This window comes from Anguilla anguilla, chromosome 7 (assembly GCF_013347855.1).
Source record: "Anguilla anguilla isolate fAngAng1 chromosome 7, fAngAng1.pri, whole genome shotgun sequence".
Classification (NCBI taxonomy): domain Eukaryota; kingdom Metazoa; phylum Chordata; class Actinopteri; order Anguilliformes; family Anguillidae; genus Anguilla; species Anguilla anguilla.
The window spans coordinates 8292446-8320134 of NC_049207.1; the positions used below are offsets into that span (position 1 = coordinate 8292446).

The following is a 27689-nucleotide window of genomic DNA, read 5'->3' on the forward strand; positions in this document are numbered from 1 at the left end:
TGTGTTGCGCTTTTTCAGAGATCAAAACCAAGCAGAGACACTTAAGAAGAGCATTGTACCAAAAAACCGCAGCATATCTATGATACAAGGGTGCATCTGAGATTACATAATAAGAAAGCCCACTGTAGCCACAGTATGACCCAGCTGGAAATAACACCATGTCAAAATCCGTGACCCAACCAATCTAGCGAGAACACTAACCTCAGGCTGCTTGACCCAGCCCTCCTGGAATGAACAGGTTCGGGGGTCGTGGGTGCAGACGTGCCTGTACTTACACCAGTGACACTGATAGGGACTGCTCACACAGGACAGACACCTGAGAGGGGAGAGAGAAAGCAGGAGATGGAGAGACAGAGGCACAGACAGGGAGAGAGAGAGAGGGGGGAGAGATACAGAGACAGAGAAAAAGAGAGAGAGAGAAAATGGGAGTGGGAGTATAAGATACAGGGGTGTATACAAGGACAAACTACGACACAAAGCATCAGCGCTTCAATTTTTTTTTCAATAGGTTCGGATCGAGACTACCGAACGAATCAATCTGTAGACAATCTGACGCAAATACCAGAGAATAAATGACTACCATGCACTACCACTGCACTCATTCTGTAAGAGCTGATGAATCATTCATTAGTTCACTCATTTAACCTGACCATGTAGGTCAGCTGGGAACCTAACAATAATACAGGTTTTGATATAGATAAGGAGGTACATGAGGTCATTAATTGTGTTAAAACAGGATCAAATACAAATCATGCTGTGGAAGGTTGATCCAATATTTTACCATGGGAAGCCTATTAGCCAACATAATTACAACCTAGATTAAGTACTGTGGAACACCCAAACATGTACGTACAGAAGATCGACCATTCCAATTGCGTAACTTATTTTAAGGCTCTCTCAAACACAGCTAAAAGCAGAGTAAGCAAAACAATTACTTTTTTAAAACGACATGCTATATTCTTTGATGTTTTAGATGTCTGTGATACAGAGAACAGCTGCCCTTGGTTCATGATGTCATGCCATGAACACACAGCGCACAGATACTGTCTGCGCGTGGAGGGGACAGGCATCCAGGGGACACTCACGACTTGTGCACGCTGCAGTTGTAGAAGACGAAGCTGGTGTTGGCGAAGGCCAGGCCTGTCTCCTTGGATTTCAGATACAGCTGAACGATCTGATGGTCTCCTGGAGGGGACGAGGAAACGCGGAGAGGATGACATCAAAAAAAAGGAGAGAGAGAGAGAGAGAAAAACTCATTTCCCCGCTCGGGCGGCGGCGGGGCGAGCGCTCCTGCCGCGAGGAGCACGCTGGGTTCATCCCCGCCACAGCCGTTTCACACACGGAGCCCCCGCAGGCCCGGCTGTGATAGGGCGGCTCACCGCCGCGGGCGGAGCCAGAGAGCCGTCAATCAGAGATCAGAGCCAATCAGATAATATTAATATCGCATTTAAAGGCAACTGATATTATCGCAATCACAAATCTCATATCACACATGTAACATGCTAAGAAATGTGGGGACAACATAATATCAACAGTGAGAGGATAGCTCACTGCTAGGTGGAGCCAACACAGAGAACTGTCAATCAAAGATCAGAGCCAATCAGATAAATATTAACATCACATTAAAAGGCAACTAATAAATCAGATAATATTAACATCACATTATAAAATGCAACTGATATTATCGCAATCCCAAATCAAGGAGCTGAGATCCAGTCTCCATGCACTAATAGCAAACAAACATGCAATGATAATCAAATCAGTGAGTCCCACGTGGTTCGCTGGTGTTCTCTGGGGACCCTGACATCACAGTCACTGAGCCCGCACCATCAGGCCCCGGCGCTACGTTTGTCATTAGCCATGAACGGGCATGAGGGTGATGCCGCTCGGTCCGCTCCCCAGAGAAAAACCTCTCTCCCCCGTCCTTTTCACCGCGCGCGAAAACAATGGCGTGTTATTTCACACTGTCCGTCGAGATGAAAAAACATTTCCAACCGGAGTCTTTCAGAGCCCCTTTGAAATATGAGATTAAAAAAAAAAAAAGAAATCTCTATGAGTTAATCGAAATGTGGCACAAAAGAGGGTTCTTCAGTGTCCTATTGTCTGAGCTAATGAAGAATCTCATGTTTAATTCAACAGGGTATACGCGGACATCTCGCTGCTCGAAGAGCTCTCTCTTTCTCTCTCTTTTCCTCTCCATCTCTCTCTCTCTCTCTCTCTCTCTCTCTCTGCACCTCTGAGAGATTCATGTATCAATCACAGGGAAGCGGCTTCGACAATGAACGTAACCGCATTAGCCCGTGTAAGTGTTGCCACGACTCCTGATGCCATTGCCCCGGCTGGGGCCAGTGGGGACTCTCTCCGGTGCTCCCTGAGAGGTGTAATGTAACGCGTCGCCGGGGGAACGAGCGCGCGTGTCTTCCCGCGAAGGGAGAGGTGCACAGACGAGAAAGCCCAGCGAACACCGATCTCAGAGCACTTTCTGTCACACTGTCATAATGCGCTGCTGTTGATACAACTTCACGGAGGCACTCGGAGAACGTATAGGGTGTGTGTTTTTTTGTTTTTTTGTTTTTTTATTGTTCCCGGAGATGGCAGCGGTAAATGAGGTACAAAAAAAGGAAAAGGAAATGCTGGAAGGAGCGGAGGGAGGACTTGAGTCACGAGTTTCACCTCCTGTCTCTCTGACGGCACCACTCCAGAGACCCATTACAGACTCCGAGGAAGCAAGGGAGTCAGAAACAGAAAGAGCAGTTTAAAAAAAAAAAAAAGGCTTGAGATGTTTCTGTTGTGATTTTACATTGTTTGTGTTCAGGCAGCCTGAGACACCTTAGGGGTCCTAATGAAAGAAGCAGGAAGCAGATCGGGTTTGTCAGTCTCTCCTATCCGTGTGTGTGTCTGTGCGTATTGTACCTACGTACTGAATGTGTGTGTGTGTGTGTCTGTGTGTGTGTGTTGGTGTGTACTTATGTGTGTGTGTGTGTTTGTGTGTACGGTAGGTATTATGTGTGTGTGCGTGTGTGTGTGTGTGTGTGTGTGTGTCTGCATATGTATGTGCGTGTGTGTATATATGTGTCTGTAATGTGTGTGTGGGTGTGTACAGCACATATGTGGTGTGTGTATTTTGTGTGTGCGGGTGTGTACGTGTGTGTGTGTGTGTGTGTGTGTGTGTACACTAGACCTGGATTTGAGTGCCCACACGGCCTTGAGCAGTTGCTGTGCGTATGCACGGCGTGTAGACCTCAGCAGGTTTTTCAGACCTGTAATTTTGTGCTGACCTTACCTTCCACTGCGAGAACTAAGGGTATCATTATTACTGCAGATTTACAGCTTTAAACTGCTGCGTTCCTACAGAAGCCTGTTAAACTGAGTAAACTCACATCCTCTGTGGTTTCCCCATGTGAAGAAAATAATATACAAAGCATACTTGATATGGACTTTAATTGTCTTTCGAGTATTCTTATACATACGTACTGTATTAAATAGAATACTTCAGGTACACTTCAGAATGCTATTTTTTTCACATGGGCTGCCATTCCAACGTGAAGAATCTGAAGAGATATGAGCACGTTTGTTGTTTCTTCCTCCGCATTTTCCTCCTCGTTCCTGTGATTTATCCGCATTTAAAACTCCTGATAGTTTCATAAATAGGTGGAATAGATTTTTATGGGACTCCGGGCCTCAAATGAACAATCGTACAAATATTTGAATGTAAACGAGTAGCGGCGTCTTTTCTTTCAGTGACGGAGAGCAAGGTAACGTTTCCAGCAGAAGCACAGAGTCCACATTATCTCCTCGCAGAGACAACTCCACACGATGAAAAATTACCATCCTCCAGATGTGAGCGCTCTTCAATTATACCGGGGCTAACCAACCATGTCGGGGAAGAGGGGAGAGAGCCGCCACTCCCGAAATCTCTCCTTCCTTATCTCCGGGAGAGAGTGAATGCCGTCGAAACCGTTTTTCAGCCTCAGCAGGTCCAGCAGTGTGGAGACCACGGCGTCGTCGGCTGCGAGGGTGTGCCCATCGCTCCCCGTTTCCCCTCCGTTCCCTCGAATCCCCTCGCGAATCTGGCTCGACCTGAGAGAGGGCTGGACTTGCGGTTCCACCCCCAGCCACATGGCAGCGCTCTTTTCCGGGCCACGGGAACGCACACACTCCGTGACGATCGTTACTCAGCCACAGAACGTGTGCCATGACAACATGTAAAGAGCACGGAGGATTGATGGCTGCATCAGCGCACTGCTCTTCCACAGCAAAAGGATCACTTTCCATCAACACCTTACACTTCACTCTAAAGCACTACCAAAGAATTTTTTTTAAATTGCCTCTATTATCATAAAGGCTATTAATGGGCTCTCACCCCAGCCCCAGGTACAAATCCCTCGACAGTTTTCAATGGAACTTGACTGCACCCAAAAGGTGGGCAGACAAAAGGAGCTTCAGTAACTACTCTCAAAAATATTCATAGAAAATGCCCTGTAAGATAGTCCGTGGTTCTTCTGTTCTGTTAAAACATCACGTGCGGAAGTCTAAGGCATTTGTTGGGTTGTGTTCTAAGGGAAGACATTCCAGAACACATACCCTCCCCACCTTTGTCGAAGATGATCCGAGGGACCTCCTTTTCGGCAGGTGAGGTGCACCTGATCTGGTTCCCCTCCACCAGCCCGTCCATCTCGGCCAGGTCCTCGAAGGTGCAGTTCACGCCCGCGGAAAGCTCCGGAACGTTGTGGGCTTCCAGGACCAGCTGGAATCAGAGATGTAACGGTGAGGGGGTGGGGGGGGGGGGGACCTTGTAAATGCCTCTGGAATAGAAATGTTAAATACTGTGTGTGTGTGTGTGTGTGCGTGTGTGTGTGCATGTACATGGCAGCTCCACACACACACGCACAGTCACAGGAATGACAGCACCAACATACATCTCACACATCCTGCACAGAAACATCTCACGCGCCACACATAGTAACCCACAGCTCTTTAATGTGGACACCGGCTGACCTAAGTTCAGCACCAGTGCTTGTGGAATTTAGTCAGTGAGTGTGTCATCTGGTTAGGACTCAATGCATTCTGACCTTAGTGCCACCGGACATGTGTAGTCCTGCTAAAATACGCCAATATCCCCTCCTTCTGTCAACTGCAGAACTGTACTTTCATTCTTAATTCAGAATTTGGCTGTATTACTTCTTACCGCTACAAACTGTTACCTATTTTTAAACGCAACTGCAACACTTGAAAGTGTGCAGGCGCAAATATTCTAAAAGGCAGGGATCTGACTCATCCCTTACTGGCACTGCAACAAGCATCTTGTTTGACTTGAGGTTATTCCTGAGCACCAAAAAAAAATGTTGTGGCAAAGAACGCAGACACTCGATCGCGATGGAAAGCAGTGGTCCTGCATCCCGTTGATTTTGCCGCTCAGAGCTTCACACCCGTGATAAAACACCGAACCCACTTTGCTCTAAGAGGCAACTGAGCCTGACTGTTTTTATATTGCTTTTTAATGAAAGGAGGGCACAGCTGATACTGAGTTTCCCATTAAAGCCAAAGATGCAAAAAAAAACTTGCCTTCTTGACTCAATTTCATTTATTTTTTCCCCCCTCCTCGTAGGTGGAACACGAGGAGCATTTCTTAAATTACATTTCGGCAGTCGTCTGGGAACCAAGCGTGGCTCCATGAATATGAAAATAACCTTGTCCGTATCAGCTGAAGCACTCAAAATACGAAATACAATCTCACATACTTTCGTAATACTAATAATCTGACACACTTTAAATTTCATCAAGTATTTTTTAGGCACGATGCATTCTCGGAACGCTGTGTTTTATTTACAAATTGATGAACTACTTAGAATGTGAAATATTTCCTCCTATCATTTCTATTCAGCACAACGGTAGCTTATGAAAACATAAAATACATTGGCAAGTTTCCAGTATTTTTCCACTGTTTTTTTTTTTTTTTATTACCCTGAAGGCCACAATGAATACTAAATGAAAAAAAAGCTCACTGTCAGGTGTCCACCAACAACAGAAGGTTGTTCAAGCACCGGTACAAAAGGCTGAGCATCTCACCTTCTGTACTATAGCAACAAAAAAAGAAAAAGAAAAAAGAAAACACTGTGACTGGAAAACGTGCAATATTTCACGTGCAGCAGTACATGCTTTTTCAGAGCTGAAAGGTTGCGGAGAACAGCTAATGAGAACATAGAAAGTATCCAGCTATGAATGCCATTATTAGTATCCACTTATCATATTGCATAACTGGACGTTGTAGACAAGTGATTTTAAACGGAATTGTTCAATAAACATTTTAGAATATTTTCATCCATTCTCGGGAAGTGAGACGGTGGGTTTATCTACTAATGCAACTGGTTAGTGAAATACTACCATTTTTGAGAAATACAGCGAAACAGATGTGACTTGAGTTTCTTGAGGCTGTTTGAATTGCTCAGTGGAGGGTGTGGATAGTCTGGTGCGATATATTATAATTACTCTGATCACTACAGTTGTTGTTGTTGTTAGTAAGCTGTCTTAGCAAGCTGCATTCTGGGTCAAAACAGTGCCCGATGAATGATTGCTTGGCACCCGGCATATATTGATCCTACAGTGGGCTAGTGCCCAAGCATTTTACATTTATGTTCGCCAGCTTCACAGCACATACACAGCATAAGTCTCGCCCTCACATCATCTATGGTAAAATATGCCCTTGACATAAATGTACAAGAATTATCGTTCAACTTCACATTTATGAGCACGTGGCCTCATATTTCTTCGTTTTAAGCCCATTCATTACGCCCGGCGTGGCAGGCCATATCGGTGCTCGAATAAAACAGGGATACGGGGGCAGACATAAACCACGGTAAACAACAGATGACAAGCATTAAAATAATTCCTTTCCCCATAAAAACCCCTAACTTGACTGTGACTGATAGTCGACGGCAATGTCAGAACCCGAGCGTGCCACGCAGAGGGCGCTTTGGAGATTTGGCTTATTTTTTTCCAAACGGATATTTAATAATAAAAAGGTCACGGCCCGTCTGACTGCCGCGCTGTCAGTCTGCCTGTCCAAAAACACTCAGACGCTGATTTGATTTCAGATGTGCCACGCAGTAATTCCTGCTCTGAGACGTACAAATGTGAAATACACACACAAACACACACACAAATGCAAACACACAAACACACACAAACACACACACCACACGCGCACACAAATAAACACAAACACACGCGCGCGCGCACATGCAAATAAACACAAAAATACACACGCACAGACTCACACACTACATGCGCATGTACACGCACACACCCACACACACGCACACACACATGCATAAACACACACACACACAATCATCCGCACGTTCTCCCTCTTCTGATATGTGTACGTATGTCACACTTTCCAGAACCCATTTTCTTGGAAATGTGCCTGCATTACTGCATATCATATTGGAATTCAAAGCAGGAAAACAGAATAGCACTTTGACAAACAGTGTCATGATCACAAATCATTTATGGGACCTCAGAGAGGACGGAATGTGTGCAGTAATCCGCCCGGCTGTCTGTGTGTGATAGAGGGTTATCAAGGGCTAAAGAGGGTGGCTCTGGCATGCGCTGATGGGTCCGGATGGAGAACAAATCTAAAGATATGCACTGCAGAGCTGGCTCTGATGGGCTCAGACACAGAAGGCACTGCTCTGCCCTCTGGGCAATGCACTCAGTCCACGGTGTCATAATCACCATGACCTTCGACCTCTGAAGAAATTTCCTCATCACAGTTTTGGCCTTTAATGTAAAGGTGTATGTTCCAGCTGGGGGGATGCTACCACCACACAACAACCCTTTCAGCTATCCTTTCTTTTCCACCACCATTTTTCTTCCTTACATAAATCTCCCTTTCGGCACCGATACATCCCCATTTGTTTTTCCTTTCCTTTCTACCCCTCTCCACGCTCTCTCCTTCACCTGCTCCTCTACGTTCTACTCATCTCTCCATCTCTTCCCTTGTCTTCATTTCACGCTGGAAAAAGCTTGTGCCAGTCTACCATGACTCTGTGCCTCTTTACAATGTGCTGAGGAGCGGAGAGTTGAGATTGTTCAATAATAAAACTATAATACAAACCTCCACAGTGTCCACACAGTGATCATAAAACCACAATCTGAAATCACTGACCATTGGAGAGACTATTAATGTTCCACAGGCTTGGTTTTCATTCATAAAATGAATTTATTCTCACAGTGGTTGCTCACAATGGGTCCACTACACACTCATCAGGAGAGCCCTAGCCTTATCACCAGGTACCATAGAATTAAGGGCTAGACAGTGGTTACACACTTGCATTCGTCTCTAAAGGGAGTCCTTGATCTGTAATATGGTTTGATACTGAGATTGGAAAACGGTTAGAGGAAAAAAAAAAAAAAATGTAAGCCTTGGCAGAATGGTCTGTATTTTTCCATTGCACTAGATAGAAACTCTGGTTTCTTGTTGTGGGTGACAAAAATAACAGATAGTCTGCTTAAGCCACATAGAGTTTTCAACTGTACAGAGTGGTATTTGGGTGTATTGTGACACATTACACAAACAAGCATGGAAGTGCCACAGAACTGCAGAGAGAGGGGAGCGAACAGACATACTATGACGCACAACACTGAGTCACAGAATGAATATTTTTCAAAATAAATGTTCTATGACGTAACAGTACCATAGAACTGCCACACAGAATGATCGTCACACTCACCATGACACTATACTGAGACACAGAGATGTTGTTGGGGTGGACGCTGAGACGGACACACTGTTTGATATCCGAGGCGAACCTTCTGGGTTCGGAGGAGCGCTCGCACTTCTCCTTCCGGGTGCACCTGCAAGAGGAGACACACGAGAAACCTGTCACCTGAGAGTCTGCCATTCTTCTCCCACCTGTGAGAGCATCTACCTGCACCCGACTGCCCATCTTTACACTGCAACACCTAAGAGAGAGGGAGCAGCACAGATGGCCTATCGCCTGAGTGAAGGTCAATACAGGCCTGTCCAGTAATTCCAGGGACAGACACACTGTGTTTCCATTGCTACCTGAGTGAACAGGTACGTTTACCTCAGTGAAGGTAATACAGGTGAGCACTGTTACTTGAGTGAAGACGAGACAGGTACACATGGTAAATTCAGCAAAGGCGAGACGACACACACTGTTACCTTAGTGAACGTGAGACAGGTACATGCTATTACCAGAGCGAAGGTGAAAGAGGTAAACACTGGTACCTGAATGAAGTTGAGACAGTTACACAGTTTCATCTGGGTCGAGGTCAGACAGGTATGCCTTGTTGTCTACTTTGCTACCCAGGCAAAGCGAGACAGGTGCACACTGTTTCCCAGCTTGTCTGGGTGAACGTCAGACACACCGATACCTGAGAAAAATGACTATTTATTGTTACAGAATTCGTGTTTCCTTTTCCCTTGCAACGGCGGCCCAAATCACACAATGCATTCGTGAAAAAAGAGCCTTTCCTCTGCTCCAGCTGAAACAATGAGGTCAGTATTAGCAGGAACCGAAGCAACATGTTGTTGCGAGCTGAGACAGGACGCTCCTTTGTGTGCAATTAAATGGGAAATTCGGTCTGGCCCCGGCACAGGTGGGGAGACGGGCGGAGCGATGCCTTGGCTCGCTAATCCACGACCAGGTGGTCTAATCCATTACACGGCATTGCATTAAAGTTTGCGCTGTGATGCAATGGGCCGGGGAACACAATCTGCTACCAGAATGCGCAGACCTGTTCAGATCGCAGGGGCCAATAATGCCATTGTGTCCTTCGGCAAAAAAATACACTTCACCGGAATTTCCCCACTAGCCCAACTGCGCGCGAAGGGAACAAAAGTAGCATGGGTAGCACTCCACAGGTAGTATCCATGCTCCAGAGGCTACATGTAAGGGACCCCAGGAGGCCCTGGAGCACTGACTGATCTGCAGAGCCTCTCTCTCATATCTCATATTAAACAGGCTTTATCCAGGAACCTCGCGCAACACAAGGTCCCTGTGCATCCTCCAGAACGAGATTACAAAAAACTCATAAACTTCTCCAAGAAGCTCTCCCAATATAAATATATAAATATATATATAAAATAAATCCATCCTTAACTAATTTGCGCAGTTGCTATGATGGTGTCGGCGGAGGGCAGGGTCTAATGAGACAGTAATGTGGGCTAATGCCAGCGCTTGAGTAATGCCTCCATTCTCCTCGGGGCGGGAGCGGCAGGGCATTGTGGAGCCCGGCGAGCGCGAGCGCGAACGCGAACGCAGGGAGCTCGACGCGCGGAGCGGAGGAAGATAATCTGCTCCGGCACGCAGGAGAAGGAGGAGGAGGAGATTTAAGACTCGGCGATTGTTCCTTTTGTCTCAGCTCCACGGTTTTAAGCACGGCTGAGACCGTTTCAATCAGAGCGCTTTAGTAACGAAAACACTCAATGATAGAATCGGTCCCTTCGCTTTCTCGTTGCGTCGGTGATTTAATGACCCCTGCTTCTTTGTCTCTCGGGGTCTTTCGGTAACAGGCTTGGCATTTCATTGGCTTAAATGAAAAGGGCATTGGGTATGTGAAAACGCAATCGTAACGGATTTGGAAATCCCTGAAAACGTCTCACCGCCTTGGAGATTTTGGGGCAGGGAGAGCGACTCCCACAAAGCCAGGTCTGACCCTCGGACTGACACACCAACCGACACCAAGCAAATGCTATGATGTCATCTTTATGCGCCATCACTTCACATTGAATTTGGATTATTTGGATTGAGGTGTAATTAAACGTTATATCAAGTACGCTTAGCATACTATTTTTTTCCCACATGGGAAAGCATACATGGGAACCGTATCTGGAGCACGAGTGTGAACACACTGGCTTTTTGACCTTCTGTAGTGCAGCACTGAGGTATGAAGAAATGATCCCACAGCCAGGGGAGCACCTTGGCCAAATCAAACAAAAGAGCATGCAGGGCCCATGTAACTGATATGAAAGCTGGAGCTTAAATGGTAGCCTAGGCATCAGACCACAAGTAAACATCACAATTTAAGGCTTAACGCAGAGAATCCATGCGGTTCTGTATCACAGCATGTTATTGAGGTATAAAATAAGAAAGATGGCAGACTCTTCGAGAGCTGAACAGATACTGAATACAGGGTTAAATATATGAAGTCAAATCTTCTGCTGAGATAAACATGCCATGACAACATGAAGGCACTAAATAAACACGTAGCAGGAACGGCCGGCGTTCCCTAGCAGACCAGCACGTAGGCTAGCAAAATATACACAGAAGAAAAGCTCAGAGGAGCCCACAGTACATCAGGACATGCATAGATTATTGGACTCTTGACTGCTGTTATGAAAACATACCTCCACCGAGATCAATAACACATTTTTTTCTTCCGGGAGCTGTGCAATTAATGCCACAGCATATTTAAAATCATCCACAATAACTGTGTCAGCATCTGTTCGCTTGCTTTTAACAAATACCTTGATTCATTTAAGCCTGGCACTTAAATTGCCTGGCCAGATGATATCTGGATTGCTGTCATCGAATGGTGTGCATTGGATTGCATATGGACCACACGTATCACAGATGGACTAAAACCTGTACTATTTATTAGTTATGTGTGTGTCCAAGTGTGTCCGGGTGTGTGCGTGTGTGGGTTTGTGTGTGTGTGTCTGTGTGTGTGTTTGTGCGTGTGTAAGTGTGTGTGTGCGTGTGTAAGTGTGTGTGTGTTTGTGCATGCGTGTGTGTGTATGTGTGTGTGCGTGCATGTATGTGTTTGTGTGTGCGTGTGTAAGTGTGTGTCTGTGTGTGTGTGTGTGTGTGTGTTTGTGCGTGCATGTATGTGTGTGTTTGTGCGTGTGTATGTGTGTCTGTGTGTGTGTGTGTGTGTGTGTTTGTGCGTGCATGTATGTGTGTGTTTGTGCATGTGTAAGTGTATGTGTGTGTTTGTGTGTGTGTAAGTGTGTGTGTTTCCGTAGCTCTTTCAGTCAGGCCACTGCTATCACTTCTCCACACAGCACTGTGCCACATCCTTGCCATGTTTCTGTCATTTTAATGGAAATGTCAGAGTCGGCGGAAAAAGGACTCCCACCACTCACAGAGCAGGAGGCGGCAGGAGGAGACAACAAAGTGACAACACCCATACAGCAGTTAAGATAAGAGAGGCCTCTCCTCCGCTACGCGGCGCGAAGACACAGACAGCTTAACACACCTCAGCTACACACCTCAAATCTGAATTGGGCTTCTGGACAAAAGAATCCATTCACTGGGTGAAATTAAGGATGATAAAACACACATTTATGTTCCTATTCAAGTAAACACTTCAAAAGTTATGTGTGCGCCACATTTAATGCTTGTCGTCTATTAAATTGTATCATGTCATTAAAGGCACTTAACAAACTGCATTAGGGGCACCTGCAATGTTTCGCAAGGATGTTTTGATAAATTATAATTAATAAAGTAAGCCATTAAATTTACCGGGGAGCAATTTGTTTCCCTCGTTATGCAAATGAAGTGCCAACAGGAAGTGTAATAAATTGATGAATATGTTGACAAAACACAAAGAAATCACATCAGCGAGACCAGTGATGGCAGTGGGTTCACACTGGCCAATGGACAGTGCCGTGGCCCCATTCTGGCTTCCTTGCCCAGCGTTCACCAGCAAAGTGACCCAAACAGACCGACCTGGGAAAAGAAATCCCATTCGGCAATATGTGTGCCACACTCCTGTAACTCATGCTAATTCCCTGAAACAAAATAAAAGCCTATCTCGGGGGGGGGGAGAATCTACATTTAAAAAAAACTCACAGGAGAGAAATAATGAAAAGTAACAAAAATGTTTTGTTTGCCAGCATCCGCAAAGCACAGGAAATTTTTTTTATATTGTGCGCCTGTCTATGTTTTGATGTCCCTACTCAGAAGTGACAGTGGGCATCAAGAAAGCAACACAAAAGTGGAAAGGGAGGCTATGTGGGGACTGGGGGGTGTACAAGTTCAAAGGTCATGGGAGCTACAGGTAGCACAAGATGTCTACTGGGAGTGGCCTGTGGTGGGGGGAGAGGTAGGGATTGGGACTACTTTTGCAGGCATTTCAGACATGGACCTGAATGAACTCCTAAAAAAAGACCCTGAAAGTCTTTGACTTGACTCCTGAAAAGACCCTTAAAAGTCTTTTGACACAACTCCAGAAAAGTGTCATTACAGTCCATGACTCGACTCCCGAAAAAGGCCTTTGGGCCCACGACTCGACCATCTCTTTCCGCGGCTCCTGAATGAGCTGGGGGTATCTCCGAAACGGCCCTGGCAGCCCCGCAGACACACCCGCTGACCGCAGGACACACACAGGCGGCTTTAATAAGAGGTTAGCGGGAGATAACCGCGCCAATATGTCTCGGATGAGGTGGATTTCAGGCGCCCGTCCAGCGTGAGAGCCGGCTGCCGTGCCTAAGCTCCGCAGCCAGGCTGAATTTCGCCTCGCGGACTAAGTCCCGACCCGCGCCGCACGCTCCCGTATGCACGGCCATTTAGGAGCTTCTTAGAGCGCTTCACAACACAGGGACACGTTCAAAGATGAACTAACAGTTCTGACACAACATCCAAGTTTAAAAATCTACACCACTACTACACGTTATTCTACATTAAAGACCGAAGCACAATTCCTCATAAGACCCCTGTATGAAAAATGAAACCATTACTCCGTGATATCCTGAACTCACCATTCATCATTATCTTAATTTCACTTTCTGGTTGAAAATATACAGCCAGCTATTCAACACTTTATACGAACGTTACATGTTATTTACTGTGCATATTATCTGACAAGATAAAATTTGGCAGTTTGGATGGGAAAAAAAAACTATTTATGATTAATTTAGAAATCCATTTAAAGAAACAAGAAACAGGTGCACTAGCAGTTTCTGGCCAGACGTGACAAAGGCAGGTTCAGCTAGCAACTTAAGCACAGCGGGAAAATCAAGATGTGCTACACACATAACATAATAAAAACTGTTTCACACTAATCACATACTGCAATTACCGGCATTAAAAAATATTATACATCTGTCCAAGAACAGAAAAGAGTATTTTCCCAACACAAAGAGATGCCGGGAAACAAGTCACAAATATGCACAAATAAACAAGACAGCTCTAATCAGCTGCAAAAAGCCTGATTGGAGCGATTCCACAAGCAATTATACATCAAACATCTTTTTGAACTTAAGCAAATAGTCCTTAACATCAAGCTAATAGATGCTGGCGACCGACATGTTTTCAAAAAGCCCCTGAAAGGATTAAACTAAATCAGCCTTCAGCGAAAATCATCTTCTGCTCCGCTTCCTCCGGCCTGCTATTAACGGACGTGATTACCGCCGGATTTCATCCCCATCACCGTCTCCAGGATTGGCCTTGTATGCCTCTGCTCCGGTTAACGGCCCAGATTTAAACATTGCTGTTAATAAAAATCAATCGCACGGGGTCCATAAAGTCCACAAAATGTAAATCGGGGTGCTCGGGAGGCGAGCCATTTCCTGGAAATTCCGGTTACGAATGGGAGACCTTGCAGATCAGCGTGGATGGAGCTTTGCTCGCCAGACTTTAGGTGTAATGCATATTTAATGCTCGCAAGAGAAAAGGTCAAGCGGGGGGGAAAATGAAAGCTATTAACTTTTCAGAGGCCGACAGAGACGCATAGCTCTATCAGAGCACAGGGCCGGCAGCTCAGGATGACTTCTCCCCGGGCTGTCATTCCGCCTCTCTCACTGCCTGGAACATCAGCACACAAGCCTACAGACACACACGCACACAAGCCTGCACACACACACTCACACACACACACTCACACACAAGCATACACACACACACACACACACACACACACACACTCACACACACACACACACACGCACACAAGCCTGCACACACACACTCACACTCACACACACGCATACACACACACACACACACACACACACACTCACACACACGCATACACACACACACACACGCACACAAACCTGCACACAAACCAACACACACACACACATACACGCATACACACACTCACGCACAAACCTACACACACACACACATACACACACGCATACACACGCATATACACACACACACACACGCATGCACGTATACACACACACACACACGCACTCATACACACCCATGCATACACACACACACACACACTCACACAAGCACACACACACACACACACGCAGACGCAGACGCACACACACACCTACACACACACACATTCAAATGCATCAGCACAAATGCACAGCTGAAGACCCTGTACCCTCATTCTCGCTCACCGCGTTCAGTCAGAGGCAGATTTTGATGCGTCAGCCTGGGGGCCTCTCAAAATGGTGCTTAGTGTTTTTACTGCAGGTACAGTGTACTTGACCTCAGAGAGTCCAGCAACGTCCGCAGCAACACCTCCACACTCCATATGCTACAGTAGGTGTTAGCGCATCTCAGGAGAGCAGTACTTGCAAAATTCATACTTTATTCATTTAGTATATAACAGCCGCTCATAAGGGAACTAGCTAGAAAACTAGCAAGACACAGAAGCTCTAAAATAGACAAATGGCTGTGGCCACTCACTACATTATGCTAATCTTCATATATCTGGCATATGCACTGCCATTACTGATAATTGCTATCATGCTCAATCTTAAAACTGAGTAAAATCCTAAAGTAAGAGTAAAGCGTGAGCGAATCTTCTTTGGGCTGGTAACAGCAGCGTGGCACAGTGGCACGCTTGGCGAAGAACGCGTTTAAACTTCCGTGTTGTGACCCACGTTTGCGCTGCGACCGGGCGACGCCCCTCCACGCGAGATCGCGCGGCGCCTCTCTCCGCAGAGCTTGGGCGCATTGCCTCCGTCCGCAGAAGCCCGCAGCAGGACGGCCCGGTGAACAGCTGCTTTAAAGAGCTTCCCACGTATGCGAAATGGCTGCTAGTTCAGCCACTCTGCGCATACGGTCAGGGGCCTCAGTCGTTGCAATGCATCGTGGGAACAATATACACCGTGGTTAGCGAAACTACTTTTTTTTTTGGCGCGTTTTCCCTTTTCCGTGTTTCTTGAAGCAAGAGCACGGCAGTTTTCTTTGCAGCTCTGTGTGCTTATGGTATGTGGTATAACATAATGGTGCGCTACAGCACAATGGGTCACAATAAATACATTGTATAAGAAAATACAAGTGCCAACTCTCTCTCCACAGTGAATAAAATACAACAAAAAATTCAGTGCAGAAATACAACCAACCCAGTAATGGCAGCTTCTACTGTAGAGATAGCCTGGAAGTGACAATACACCTGGCCACATAGAGATATATAGCCGAACACAGGCTTGTGCAGACAGCCTATTATAGATTTATGTAATGCTCTTTCTGTGTAAGCGAGGAGACTGCAGCTAAACCACCAAAAAATGGCTAAATTGCCATTTTCTCCACCGTGTGGGATAACAAACAGTGACAATTGTGACACAAAGAGCTACTGCAGCACGGCGGAGTGGTTTCTGTGTTCTGTGTGTGTATGTGCCTGTGTGTGTGCGCGCGTGTGTGTATGTGGGTGTGTGTGTGTGTGTGTGCGTGTGCGCGTGTGTGTGCCTGTGTGTGTGCGCGCGTGTGTGTATGTGGGTGTGTGTGTGTGTGTGCGTGTGCGCGTGTGTGTGCGCGCGTGTGTGTATGTGGGTGTGTGTGTGTGTGTGTGCGTGTGCGTGCGTGTGTGTGTGTGCGCGTGTGTGTATGTGCGTGTGTGTGTGTGTGTGTGTGTATATGTGCGTGTGTGTGTGTGTGCGTGTGCGTGTTTGTGTGTGTGTGTGTGTGTGTGTGTGCCTGTGTGTGTGCGCGCGTGTGTGTATGTGGGTGTGTGTGTGTGCGTGTGCGTGCGTGTGTGTGTGTGTCTGACGCTCTGATACTGCAGGCTCCAGCTGCAACCAGGGGGATAGAGCAGCAGTCCTGACTGATGGCGGGTTTAAATTTAGAAGTGCAGCTCGGAGAGAGGGGCTCCTGGAGCCCTGGACGGCGGAGCGCGGTCCAGCTGTAGTCATTAAGAGAGTCAGAGAGAGCCGGAGTCAGCCGCAGTGTCATTACACAGCCCAGCGGTTCTGACCCGATTGCCATCCCAACCCCCCAACAAACACACACCAGAAGTGGCAGTGGCGTGTCATTACCCTGGCCATGGTTCTGACCCAATTACACCCCCCACCTCACCCCCCCACCTCACCCCCCCACCCCCCACTTACGCATCAGGGAATCGCCTGTGTGTCATTACCCAACCTAGTGGCTCTGACCCGATTACACCCCAGGGGGAAGAGCTGGCGCGACGGACCCGCCTTTGGGGGCGGAGCCACGGATAGAGGAGGCTCGCGGGTCAAGCAAGAGGCTGGCTGGGGTGCGCTTCCACACCTCAGCCCTCCTTACACTGAAAAAAAAAATGCTTCCCGGGACAAACCTAAAATTTTTACTTCAGTTTATTACACCTATATTTCTTTTGGTTTTCTCAATTGAATTTTTTTTCAATGGAGAAAACCTAAAGAAATATATATACAACAAATTGAAGTGAAAGTTTTAGGTTTATCCAATGAAACATTTTTTCAGTGTACACTGTGATCCATAAAGGAGATCCAAAAATGTCAGCCCCTCCCCCCTGCACCCTGTCCCTGGGGATTCAGCTGAGGTTTCTAATTCCACACACAGTGAACGGTGCTGCCCAACATTAGGGACTGCAGTCTCAGGGGATTACCCATAATTCTCATCTCTAGAGGGCTACGGCATCCATGGTCAACTGAACGTCAAAAATGAAATAAAACCATATAGAAAATAATCAACGAGAAACATGATAAGAGAAAAATTGATTAGTCAGTCATCACTGTGCACAAATTGCTCAGTAAGTTAATAAATTCTTTCAGTAAATTAATTTTATATACTTTTCTATAGTGGCATTTAGCAGACGCTAAATGACAACTTGCAATACAAACGCAAGTGCTAATATCAGATCTGGAGATATGGCTTGAGATAGGTCAAGATGAGGATTATTTGAACTTTAAGAATGAAGTGTGATTTTCAGAATAAATAACCAAGGACATGAGTCTCTCTAGGACCTGGGCTGAGGGATAAGACCAATCAGGGCCAGAGCTGTGTAGCTCTATTGGGCTGTGACCAATCAGAGTCAGAGAAGAGCAATCCTGCTGGGTTGTGACCAATCAGGGCCAGAGCTGTGAAGCTCTATTGGGCTGTGTCCCATCAGGGCTAGAGTGGAACAACCCTACTGGGTTGTGACCAATCAGAGCCAGAGCAGAACAGCCCTAACTGGGTTGTGACCAATAATAGCCAGAGCAGAACAGCCCTACTGGGTTGCGACCAATCGGGGCAAGAGCCCATGCCATAGCACCATCTCTCAAAGCTGACACGGTGCTGTGCCGAACACTGACAGCTCTGAAATAACAGCGATGATGAACTGTCTCCCGAACAGTAAAAAAAAAAAACCCGGCATGGTGTCAGCCGCTGTGTCGTCGTGACGCCCGTCCACGGCCTCACGCGGGGAAAGAATCAGCTGGGGCCCCAGACACAAATGCGGAGCGGGGGGGGGGGGGGGAACGTATTCGCCGTCAGACGCGGGCCAACGCGCGCATCGATCTCCCTGTAAACAGACGCCGGCGCGCCCCGCCGCCGAGCTCGCCTCGAACCCGCCTGCAATCTCAGGAGCTGTCAGGAACATCTCCGGAAGCTTCATTCATCTGAGCTTCCAACGCCCGGCTTCTGACGCGCGGGCACATTTATTAAAAACGCTCTTCCCTCGCGGACCGGGACCACGCGGAATGGGATCTGAAAGCAGGGAGGTGGCATTACAGCCTTTCATCTCAAGTCACTGGGACTTTGGGTCGGTGCACCACAGAGAGGAGAAAAGTTTCCTCGATGCAGATAGGGCACCATCACATTACTGTAAGGTTACCGCACATTTTTGTATGGTTGTAAAAACCCCAAAAGCTGTCACAAGAACTTTTAAAAAATTTTATTTTAAATTTAAGTTGCCTTCTGGACTGTGCTAAAATCGGCACTTATTTTGACCGTTAAACTGGCTGAAAAGGGCTGGATACAGAGCCCGCAGGACTTGGCAGCACCGCATGCCGACGGCGTCCAACAGGACGTTTTTCACAAGTCTTTTAAACGCAATCCCGACACAGCGACTCAGACTTATGTCAGTTAATTCTCAGAACAGACTGGCAGAGACTCAGCCCGGGCCCACACAGCTCGCTCAGCGCAAGCAACAAGTCAAAAAGTGACCAAAGTCAAAAATCCAAAATTAGGCGCCTGCTGCTACTGTAACTTAAGTTCGGTCTTACACCTACTGCATATAAATGGCCCAATCCTAGCAGCAAACGCAAGTCGATTTTTTATTAGACCACATAATTACCATAGTGCGTGTATTGCTTCTCTTGTTGCAGCGATGGCGACTGATTTGATGAATTCACAAGCGCTTCAGAGCAAATTCCGTAAAATGTAAGCAAAGAGCCACTCTGACATCGCACGCTGGGTTTGCAGCTATTATTTAATATCTGCGATCCCCGTACCTGACAGATACACCTCAAGACCTTAATGGCTACTAAATCAAATATCAACAAGGGAACCCGACGGAAGCGAAATCACTCTTAAGCGAAACGTGACCCGACCGCTATGTCTTTAGCGGAGATCCCCGCTGGGTTCCGATAACGACAACCGAAGCCGATTTTTTTCGGCTTCTCCAGAGCCCCCGACCGCACACGCGCGCGAGCGAGCGAGTGATCCCTGTTGTGACAAGGAGTTTAACGCGTGGTAAATATCCGCCATCGGGCCGCGGTCGCGAAAGACGAACGACCTGCCGCGATGGCGCGGTCGCTACGTACACTTGACCCGCCACCGTCACAGTCCGGGAGCCGCGACGCGGTTGTCACGGCTGTCCAAACACCGCTCGCGCGGTGTTTCTTCATTACCCCCACAGCAGCGGTTCGCAAACTCGGTCCTGGGGGAACCCCCCCCCACCCCCACCTTGTGTACGCTGGCTTTCATTTCAACCTACACTTGTAATCCCAGAATTTTGACAAGCTCTTAATTTTTCTTAATTGCATTTAATTTCATGTTTAGAGGGACTATTTAGCCTCTTAAGCCACATTATGTCAGAAATAGCCTTCCGCTCCATGAATAATGGGCCCATATTTGCATTTTGCTATATTGCAAACGATTACATAAAGGTAAAAAAAAATGTTTTAACTAATCAAATTAAAGACTGAGGTAAATCAATAGCCTCCTAATTAACCATTAGTTTGCGAATGAAGAATTCAAAGACAAAGCAAATGACTACAAGACAAACCTGCATTTTGTTAATAAGTTTACGAAAGAAATTATGAAAGAACACATATGTTCAACAACCTAATTGGGAGCCAACTGATTCATCTCAGTATTTAATTTGATCAGTTTATTCTGTTGCTTCTTTTTATGTAATTGTTTTCAATACAGCACAATAAGCATAACGTGCACAAGGGAATTGTATCCTTCATGGCATGCATAGCTATTTCTGACATAATATGGCTAAAGAGGGTAAATTATCCCTCTAAATGTGAAAATGACCAAATTAAGAAAAATTAAGAGCTTGTTTAAAAAAAAAAAAAAAATCTTGGGATTGCTACTGTGGCTGGAAGGAATACCAGCATACCCAATGGCCCCCCAGGACCAAGTTAGAGAGCCACTCTGGGCTCCCCAGGTTAGCTCTGCAGATGAGCATGCTGGGAAAGCCCTCAGTCACTGCTGGCATTTTGACCTTATCTCATTCTCACTCGCATTTCCTCATTACCTCTCTCTACCTTTAAAAAAAAAAAAAAGGTTCAGTGTGATGAATGTGGCCCTCTCCTTCTCTGTCAGTTTGCAGGCTTCCCTCTCCCTCTCTCTCTCTCTCTCTCTCTCTCTCTCTCCCCCCGTCCTCGCTCCTCTCGCTTTCTCTCTGTCCCTTTCTCGGTCCCTGCGCCAGGGGCCTCACGCTCCGCTAGGTCGCGACACGCCCGCCTCTCCCTGGCGACGGCGGCGGCGACGGGGCAGGTGACAGGCCGCTGACAGTGAGGGATGGTCAGGGTTGCCGCGGCGACGGCGGCCGCTCTGAGACGGCGGTCTGACAGGCCTGCGCGAGCGAGCAAGAGAGAGAGAGAGAGCCGCCAGTCGCGCGCCGCGTTCCGTCCGGACGGCCCCGTCACTTCAGGAGCTTGTTCCTGTCCCTCAGTCAGCGTGTACCCCCCCCCCCATAGCCCCCAGTCAGAGGCGACAGAGCCTCACGCCGCCCCCCCAAATCCCCCCATCCCGCCCCTCTCCCCAGGGACCGGCAGGCTCCGCTGGGGCTTGACTGCAGAGACCGTGCCTTGGGTCCCAACAGCCTCGCAAGCATATGGGCCAAAAACCACTCTCAACTAAGTTAAACAAACTACGTTAAAACAGAAAGCGCCTCGACTCATACTCAGAGTGCGATAGAACACGTATAATCTCATTTTTATTCACCTAATACAGGCATAGTTCAGTTCACTCTGAATAAGCCATGTTTCAATATGTCAATATATCAACATGTGCATATCAACAATATCAACAGCTACTCACAATGTCCAAGGAATAATACAATATAACTTCACATAGCATTTATTTACAGAGGCACAGTTCAGTGGGGAACGGGGAATATCATTTGAAGCTAAGCTAAAGTGAGGCTAAAGCACCAACAGTCGCTCATTTTGGCATTTCAATATGGCGTTATGTCTCTCTCCCTCAGAATGAAGAGTTTTGACAGGGTAAACAAAGACTTTCCCGCCAATGGTTTCGAGAAAGTGTTGAGGTGCCCGGAAATACGATATCTTCTGATGAGATCTAAAGACGTCGACGAAGAGCGCCATGCAGGTGTATCATGCAAATCTGAAGGCCGGTGCAGTGCTCCAGGTGAAGGATGGGGGGAAGGGGGGGACCAGAGCGGTTAATAAGCGGAGAGATGAACAAAACAAGTGTGCCAAATAGTTCTCCTGTCAGAGAAAAAGATGGTCTCTCCATCCGTTCGCACCACAGTAACCTTTCCGGAGACCTTAATCGCTCATCCCTCCCGCTAGCCGCTATCTGTAACCCCAATATGTGCGAAGAGCCGCCGTCTATTTCGCAGACGCTATCTCGGCGAATAGCGTTCCTGAGATTACGGTCGTGACTCCCGGTGGGCCAATCGCAGCTCCGCGTGACATCATCGCTCTCCTCAGCATCCCCCTCGCTAATGCAGAATCAATGTTTGTTTGTGCTCACGGAAACTGGAGGTATTTATTGGCTACCTGAAGAAGGCTCTCCTCTCGGTCAGAAACTAGGCAGAAACCTGGCACTGGGCACAAAAAAAAAAGAAGCTTCTAGTCGTGGTAAACTTGCAGGATAGAGGTGGGGCTCAACAAAGGAATCAAGCCAAGCCTGATTTCAAGCAAATTGAATTTTCTAAGATAAAACTGAACATGTGAATAGCGAGGAATAACGGTCAATCAACGTCGAATTCACTGACTGATCGCAACCCGAAACCAGATATCAGTTTGCATTGAGACGTCACGTTGGAGTGCACATTATACCAAACCAGCTGTCAACGTCCATTAAGGTCCATTAAAATCACCGCGCGGCTCCTCACACCCCGATATGTCTGAAAATGAAACCTTGTCAGGCACCTCCCCCGCCCCCCCCCACGGGTAAACACAGCAAACGATGATTTACAGCCCGTCCAATCCCACGCGCCACTCTCAGTTCGGCGAGCCGACAGCCTGTTTACGCTCGCGCAGACAATACCTGACAGACAGGTATGGCGGCGATAACGCGGATCCTCCCGGACCCTTCCAGATACAGCGCGCTGTTCGGATCACGACGCATCAGCGGCGCCGTGGCAACGTGACACCGTTGTCACGCGGTGATGCAGCGGCACAGCGAGGGTGGGGGCGGGGGTGGGGGGTGGGGGGGGGTTTGGGTGGGGTGGATGGGGGTGAGCCCTGGGGAGGGACTGATCACTGAGCCGTGAACACACACACGTCAACGGACCGATGCTGGTGTTCTTTACAAGCACAGTTTACACACCTCTTGGTACTGCGTTAGATTTACAATTGTCCCACAGCGTGCTTCAGATTTGTTGCTTGGTGGTGGTAGATCCGTGGAGAACGAGGTGATCACTTATCTTGAGAGGTTAGCAGATAAAGGTCTAACAGGTTCAGGTTTTGAAGGTAAAGAGAGCCAAAGCAGCATTTGTTGAAATAAAAATGAGCTGAGCTTCATCCAGAGGAGGTAAACATCACGTTTGGTAACCATTTTGTTGAGCCATTAGCTAATATAATATGTCAACACTATGACAGATAGGAGAGTGATTGACAGGCAGACTTGATCCTGATTTGTGAGGTGGCCAACTCTTAGCGTGATTTGCTTTTTGGTCATTCACACACACACACACACACGCGCACACACGCAGACACAGGCACACACACACACACAGAAAGAAAACTGAATCCCTGCTCATTAACATTAATGACAGCTCTTGAGTTAGGTGTGCAAGGGATGCTTGCATTAAAGTTAGTCAGGTCATGACCACACTGCCCCCCCCCCCCCAACCATCTCTCCTCCTCCTTCCCCCACACTCAACTCCCAGCTTTATGCCATCGATTTTATCGCTCCTTCCCAGCCCTTCCCAGGCACACAGCTCCTCTCAGAGATCTATGGAGTAAACAGGCTCGGGCCGAGCGGCCAGGTACCTCTGGGGGGGGGGGGAGGGATCATTTCAAGGTTGAGAGAGAAGAGCACATTCACAGTGTGCAGGCACACACAGAGGCAGGCCCCTCTGAGATAAAAGATCTTTTCGCTTGATACCTGAAAAGGGCGTCGCGAAATGTTTCCCGTAAAAATATAAATAAACAAATGCACAGAGAAGGAATCTGGCACGACGCAGAGGGAGCACTGATTGATGTTTTTTATTTATTTATTTTTTTTTTTTTTTTTTTAATTTTTTTTTTTTTTTTAAATTTTCAAAGGGATTAATAAAGTGGATTACAGAGCCTGTTTCATGCTGAGGTCTATCAGCAGGTCCATAGGGGGAAATTAGTTCCAGGTAAATGGACAGATATCAGGAAGCACTGTTTCACACAGAGGGCTATTAGTGCAGGGAGCAGCATGACGGGTCAGGCAGAGACCCTATTTGCGTTCGTGGCCACGTTTGAGAGTGGCAGATTCTCGCCAAATGAAAATGGGGAAAAAAATGACAAGACCGGATAGGCTCAATGGATCGAATGTCATGAAACATTCTTGTTTTTTGTATGTAAAAAAACGAGTTGCGAGAGCCTTGTGAAACAGCTACGTCCAAACCCAAAACCTCTCACTTTTAAATGTCAAAAACCGGCCCAGACAACATTTCTTTCAGCCTTAATGGACACAGACTTTGTGAAGGAACTTGACAGAATCACCAGGGAATTGAAGGTTCATGTCACAAATGGGGAAGTACGCACTTCACATAAATTACTTAAAATGTATTTAAAATATCGGGCCATAAAAATTCACAGCGGGCAAGCTCATCTTCTAAGAAAACAAGTGCCACCACAATCAATGGTGGTGAATGCAAATATAATTTGATAATAGAGAGGTAAAGTAGCGCTAATGTACTGGGTACAATTTCACAGGAACGTGGTAATGCACCACATGTGTGAGAAAAGATAACAGCATTTTGCCGAATATTAATTTCATACCTTGGCTCATGGAAACATTACATTTTTTTTTTTTCTCCCTCAGGTAGCAAGGACGGCGCTTCAAAGAAACCCTGCTCTGTATTACTTAGCAAATTCCTTTACCTGCGCTGGAGTGGTGTATTCCGCGATTATGAAATTACTACGTCAAAAAATAAATATCAGGTCACATCAGAAGAGGGCAGTGTGCAGTGTAGACGAACCCAAGGGGCATCAGTCTGAAATTGAGAATGTTCTTCCACTGGAAGAGAATAGCTCAAATACTCCATAAAAAATGCAAGTGCATTCATGGATTTCAGACTCAGTCTAGATGATGTTCTGAAAAGTACAGTCATGCAATGCTGTCAAATAGGGAATGTTTATTCTGTTGGATTTATGAATTTTAATTTGTTTCGGCTTCTGTTTATGTGCTGTTATACAGGGCATCTTAAATGCTTATTTATCGATGTACATGTCTTATTTTAGCTGTGATCTACATCTGAGGCACAGTAAGGAAACATGCTAGACCGTGCGGCGGTGGGGCATTCAGGGGGGTCTACTGTTGAAGAGGAAGAGGCGCGAGGGGGCCCGCCAGAGCGAGGCTCTGGGTTGGACGGGAAGCCGCTCCCATCGACCAATCAGTCGCTCTCATCAGTGAATCAGTCGCTCTCATCAGCGAATCAGTCGCTCTCATCAGCGAATCAGTCGCTCTCATCAGCGAATCAGTCGCTCTCATCAGCCAATCAGTCGCTCGGCTATTGGCGTCTGATTTCTCCTCAGAGGCGCGATTGCAGACGGACCGGGGGACCCGTTTAAAAACAAACAAGCGTCGCCCCCCCCCCCCCCCCCCCCCCGGGCCCAGCTCAGGCTACGGGATAAACAGAACGGCGTAAAATGGCGGACGGATGTTCCACCGCGTCCCTTTCTGGCGGAAAGTGCCGCCGAGCCGAATGTGGCGGTAAGACGGCCCGCCCGAGTCCTCGCGGGATTAATTACCGAATTTAAATTCCGTACGGAGAAAAAAAAAAAAAACGCAGCAAAAACAGAATTCTGTTTCCCTCTTCTCTCTCTCTCTCTTACCGGAAGATTCTTTCTAACAACCATTACACCTGTAATTCATTACAAACGGCAAAAAAGCCTATTTGACGTAATATGGCATAACATAATTAACGACAGTTCTGAAATATCGGCATATGGCTATGTGGACTGTCATAAAACTGAAAAGGGCCAGGCCTAACCCGCTGACACGTGATTTTGGTCAGTCTTTTTTTTTTTTTTAAAGGTTAATGTATCACTGCACTGGCCTCAGTGTATTACCGCCAACATCACACACCACAGACCTGCTTTTAATACCGGGGGTATACATGGCATTTCAAAAAAAAAAAAAAAAAAAAACCATGGAGGACTCAGGCCTAGTTTTTTTCCCAGTTGTGATTGAGTGCGTGATGTGAAGGTCGGCCTGGAGTGCTGAGGGACTGAACCAGAGTTAATGCATTGTTAATTCAGTGTCATAGTATCTCCCCTGGGGGGGTGACCCCTCTGTAATCAAGTGTTGAGTAGAGCCCCCCATCCCCCCCATCCCCCCAATCCAAACAGCCCGCCCCCCAATCCATTGTGTGGAACGTTGTTTGTTCTTGTTCCCTTAGGCTAATGGGCCTATCTGTCTATCCCCGAGACCTGTTCAATCAGAGCTGGATTAGGATATTCATGCTTGACTAGGAATGGTATTGACCTCACTTGACTTACAAAACAAAAAGGAGATGGGAGCGTTAGGAAGGGTTGAGAAAGAAAGAGAGAACGAGAGAGAGACAGAGACAAAGAGACGGAGAGAAATTCTATGCCCCTCGGCTCCTTCTAGGGTACACAGCCATTCTCTGCACTCTTCTTCCATATGCCTATCATAAAAGGCAAAATATATATATATATATATATATATATATATATATATATATATATATATATATACTGTATATGTTTGTAATTATGTGCCATTTTTAAAAAGTTCAGTTAGTTCTAATTTATCTCATTTATTTAATCATCTTTTAACTGTACTGCACACTTCAGAAGCAGCAGCACCCCTTGTGGCGCCTGACACATCGTGTGTACACAGAGAAATGACGCTCACCTGTGTGCCAAAATCTCAGTTTCCCTGTGCCTGAGCGAGAAACGTCTCCGCGTTTCTGCCGTAAGTGTTACGCGTGCACCTCTCCCTGTGAAGCGCGCGGAGTAACACTCGAGCACGAGCGTGCTGCCAGCTTGACAAGTGAGTGAGAGGGAGAGAGAGAGGGAGGGAGCGAGGGAGAGAGAGAGAGAGGGAAAGAGAGGTGGCTGACAGAAGGAGACTGAGGAAGTCAAACAGAGAGTCATGCTAAATATGATCTAAGCCACGTCGTCACATTTCTACTCACCGTTCCTGAACAAATTAGGATTTCGAGAAAAGACACACGTGCGCACACAACTGTAGTCAAAAGCGTGGTTGGCCCCACACACACACACACACACACACACACACACACACACAGGCTTGCATGTACTCATATAACAACCCAAACATCCACACTAATATCAAAATGCCACTGTAGAAATATTTTTAAAATGATTCATCTTTACAACCTCAAACACACCAGCCATGAAACCAATATGGAGTCTTCTCTGCTGACTTATAAACTGTGATGGCGGAAATATTCCCATCATGCTTAGCGTGAAGCATGACCCCATGAGCTCTGAGATGTTTGTTCACATCTTCTCCCAGCTCCTTCGTAGTTCCCCTTTCCCACCCAAGGATTGCTTAATATCACAACCAAACCCCCCCCCCCAATACTAATCTTAATCCCCTCTGAGGCTGACGAATTACGGCGGTAATAACCCCTGCGAGGTCGACGTGCTCGAGCGACTCTGATTGGGTGGGGTCGCTGGGGGCCGGTGGGCCGGCCGCGGTCGG

The 27689-nt window shown here is 46.9% G+C and overlaps 1 protein-coding gene across 5 annotated transcripts in view; it reads right to left on the bottom strand.

The window, feature by feature from the left end:
* plxna4 (plexin A4) overlaps nucleotides 1-27689 on the bottom strand; it is a 285129-nt gene that overhangs the window by 83841 nt on the left and 173599 nt on the right. For 4 of the 5 annotated variants that reach the window (XM_035424686.1, XM_035424688.1, XM_035424689.1 and 1 more), the window contains exons 6-9: nucleotides 8736-8859; nucleotides 4585-4747; nucleotides 1086-1185; nucleotides 202-316 (exon numbers count right to left, since the gene is read on the bottom strand). In XM_035424686.1, coding sequence (XP_035280577.1) covers nucleotides 202-316; nucleotides 1086-1185; nucleotides 4585-4747; nucleotides 8736-8859 — 502 coding nt within the window. The remainder of the gene's footprint in view (nucleotides 1-201; nucleotides 317-1085; nucleotides 1186-4584; nucleotides 4748-8735; nucleotides 8860-27689) is intronic. The other variant, XM_035424690.1, reaches the window with a different exon arrangement.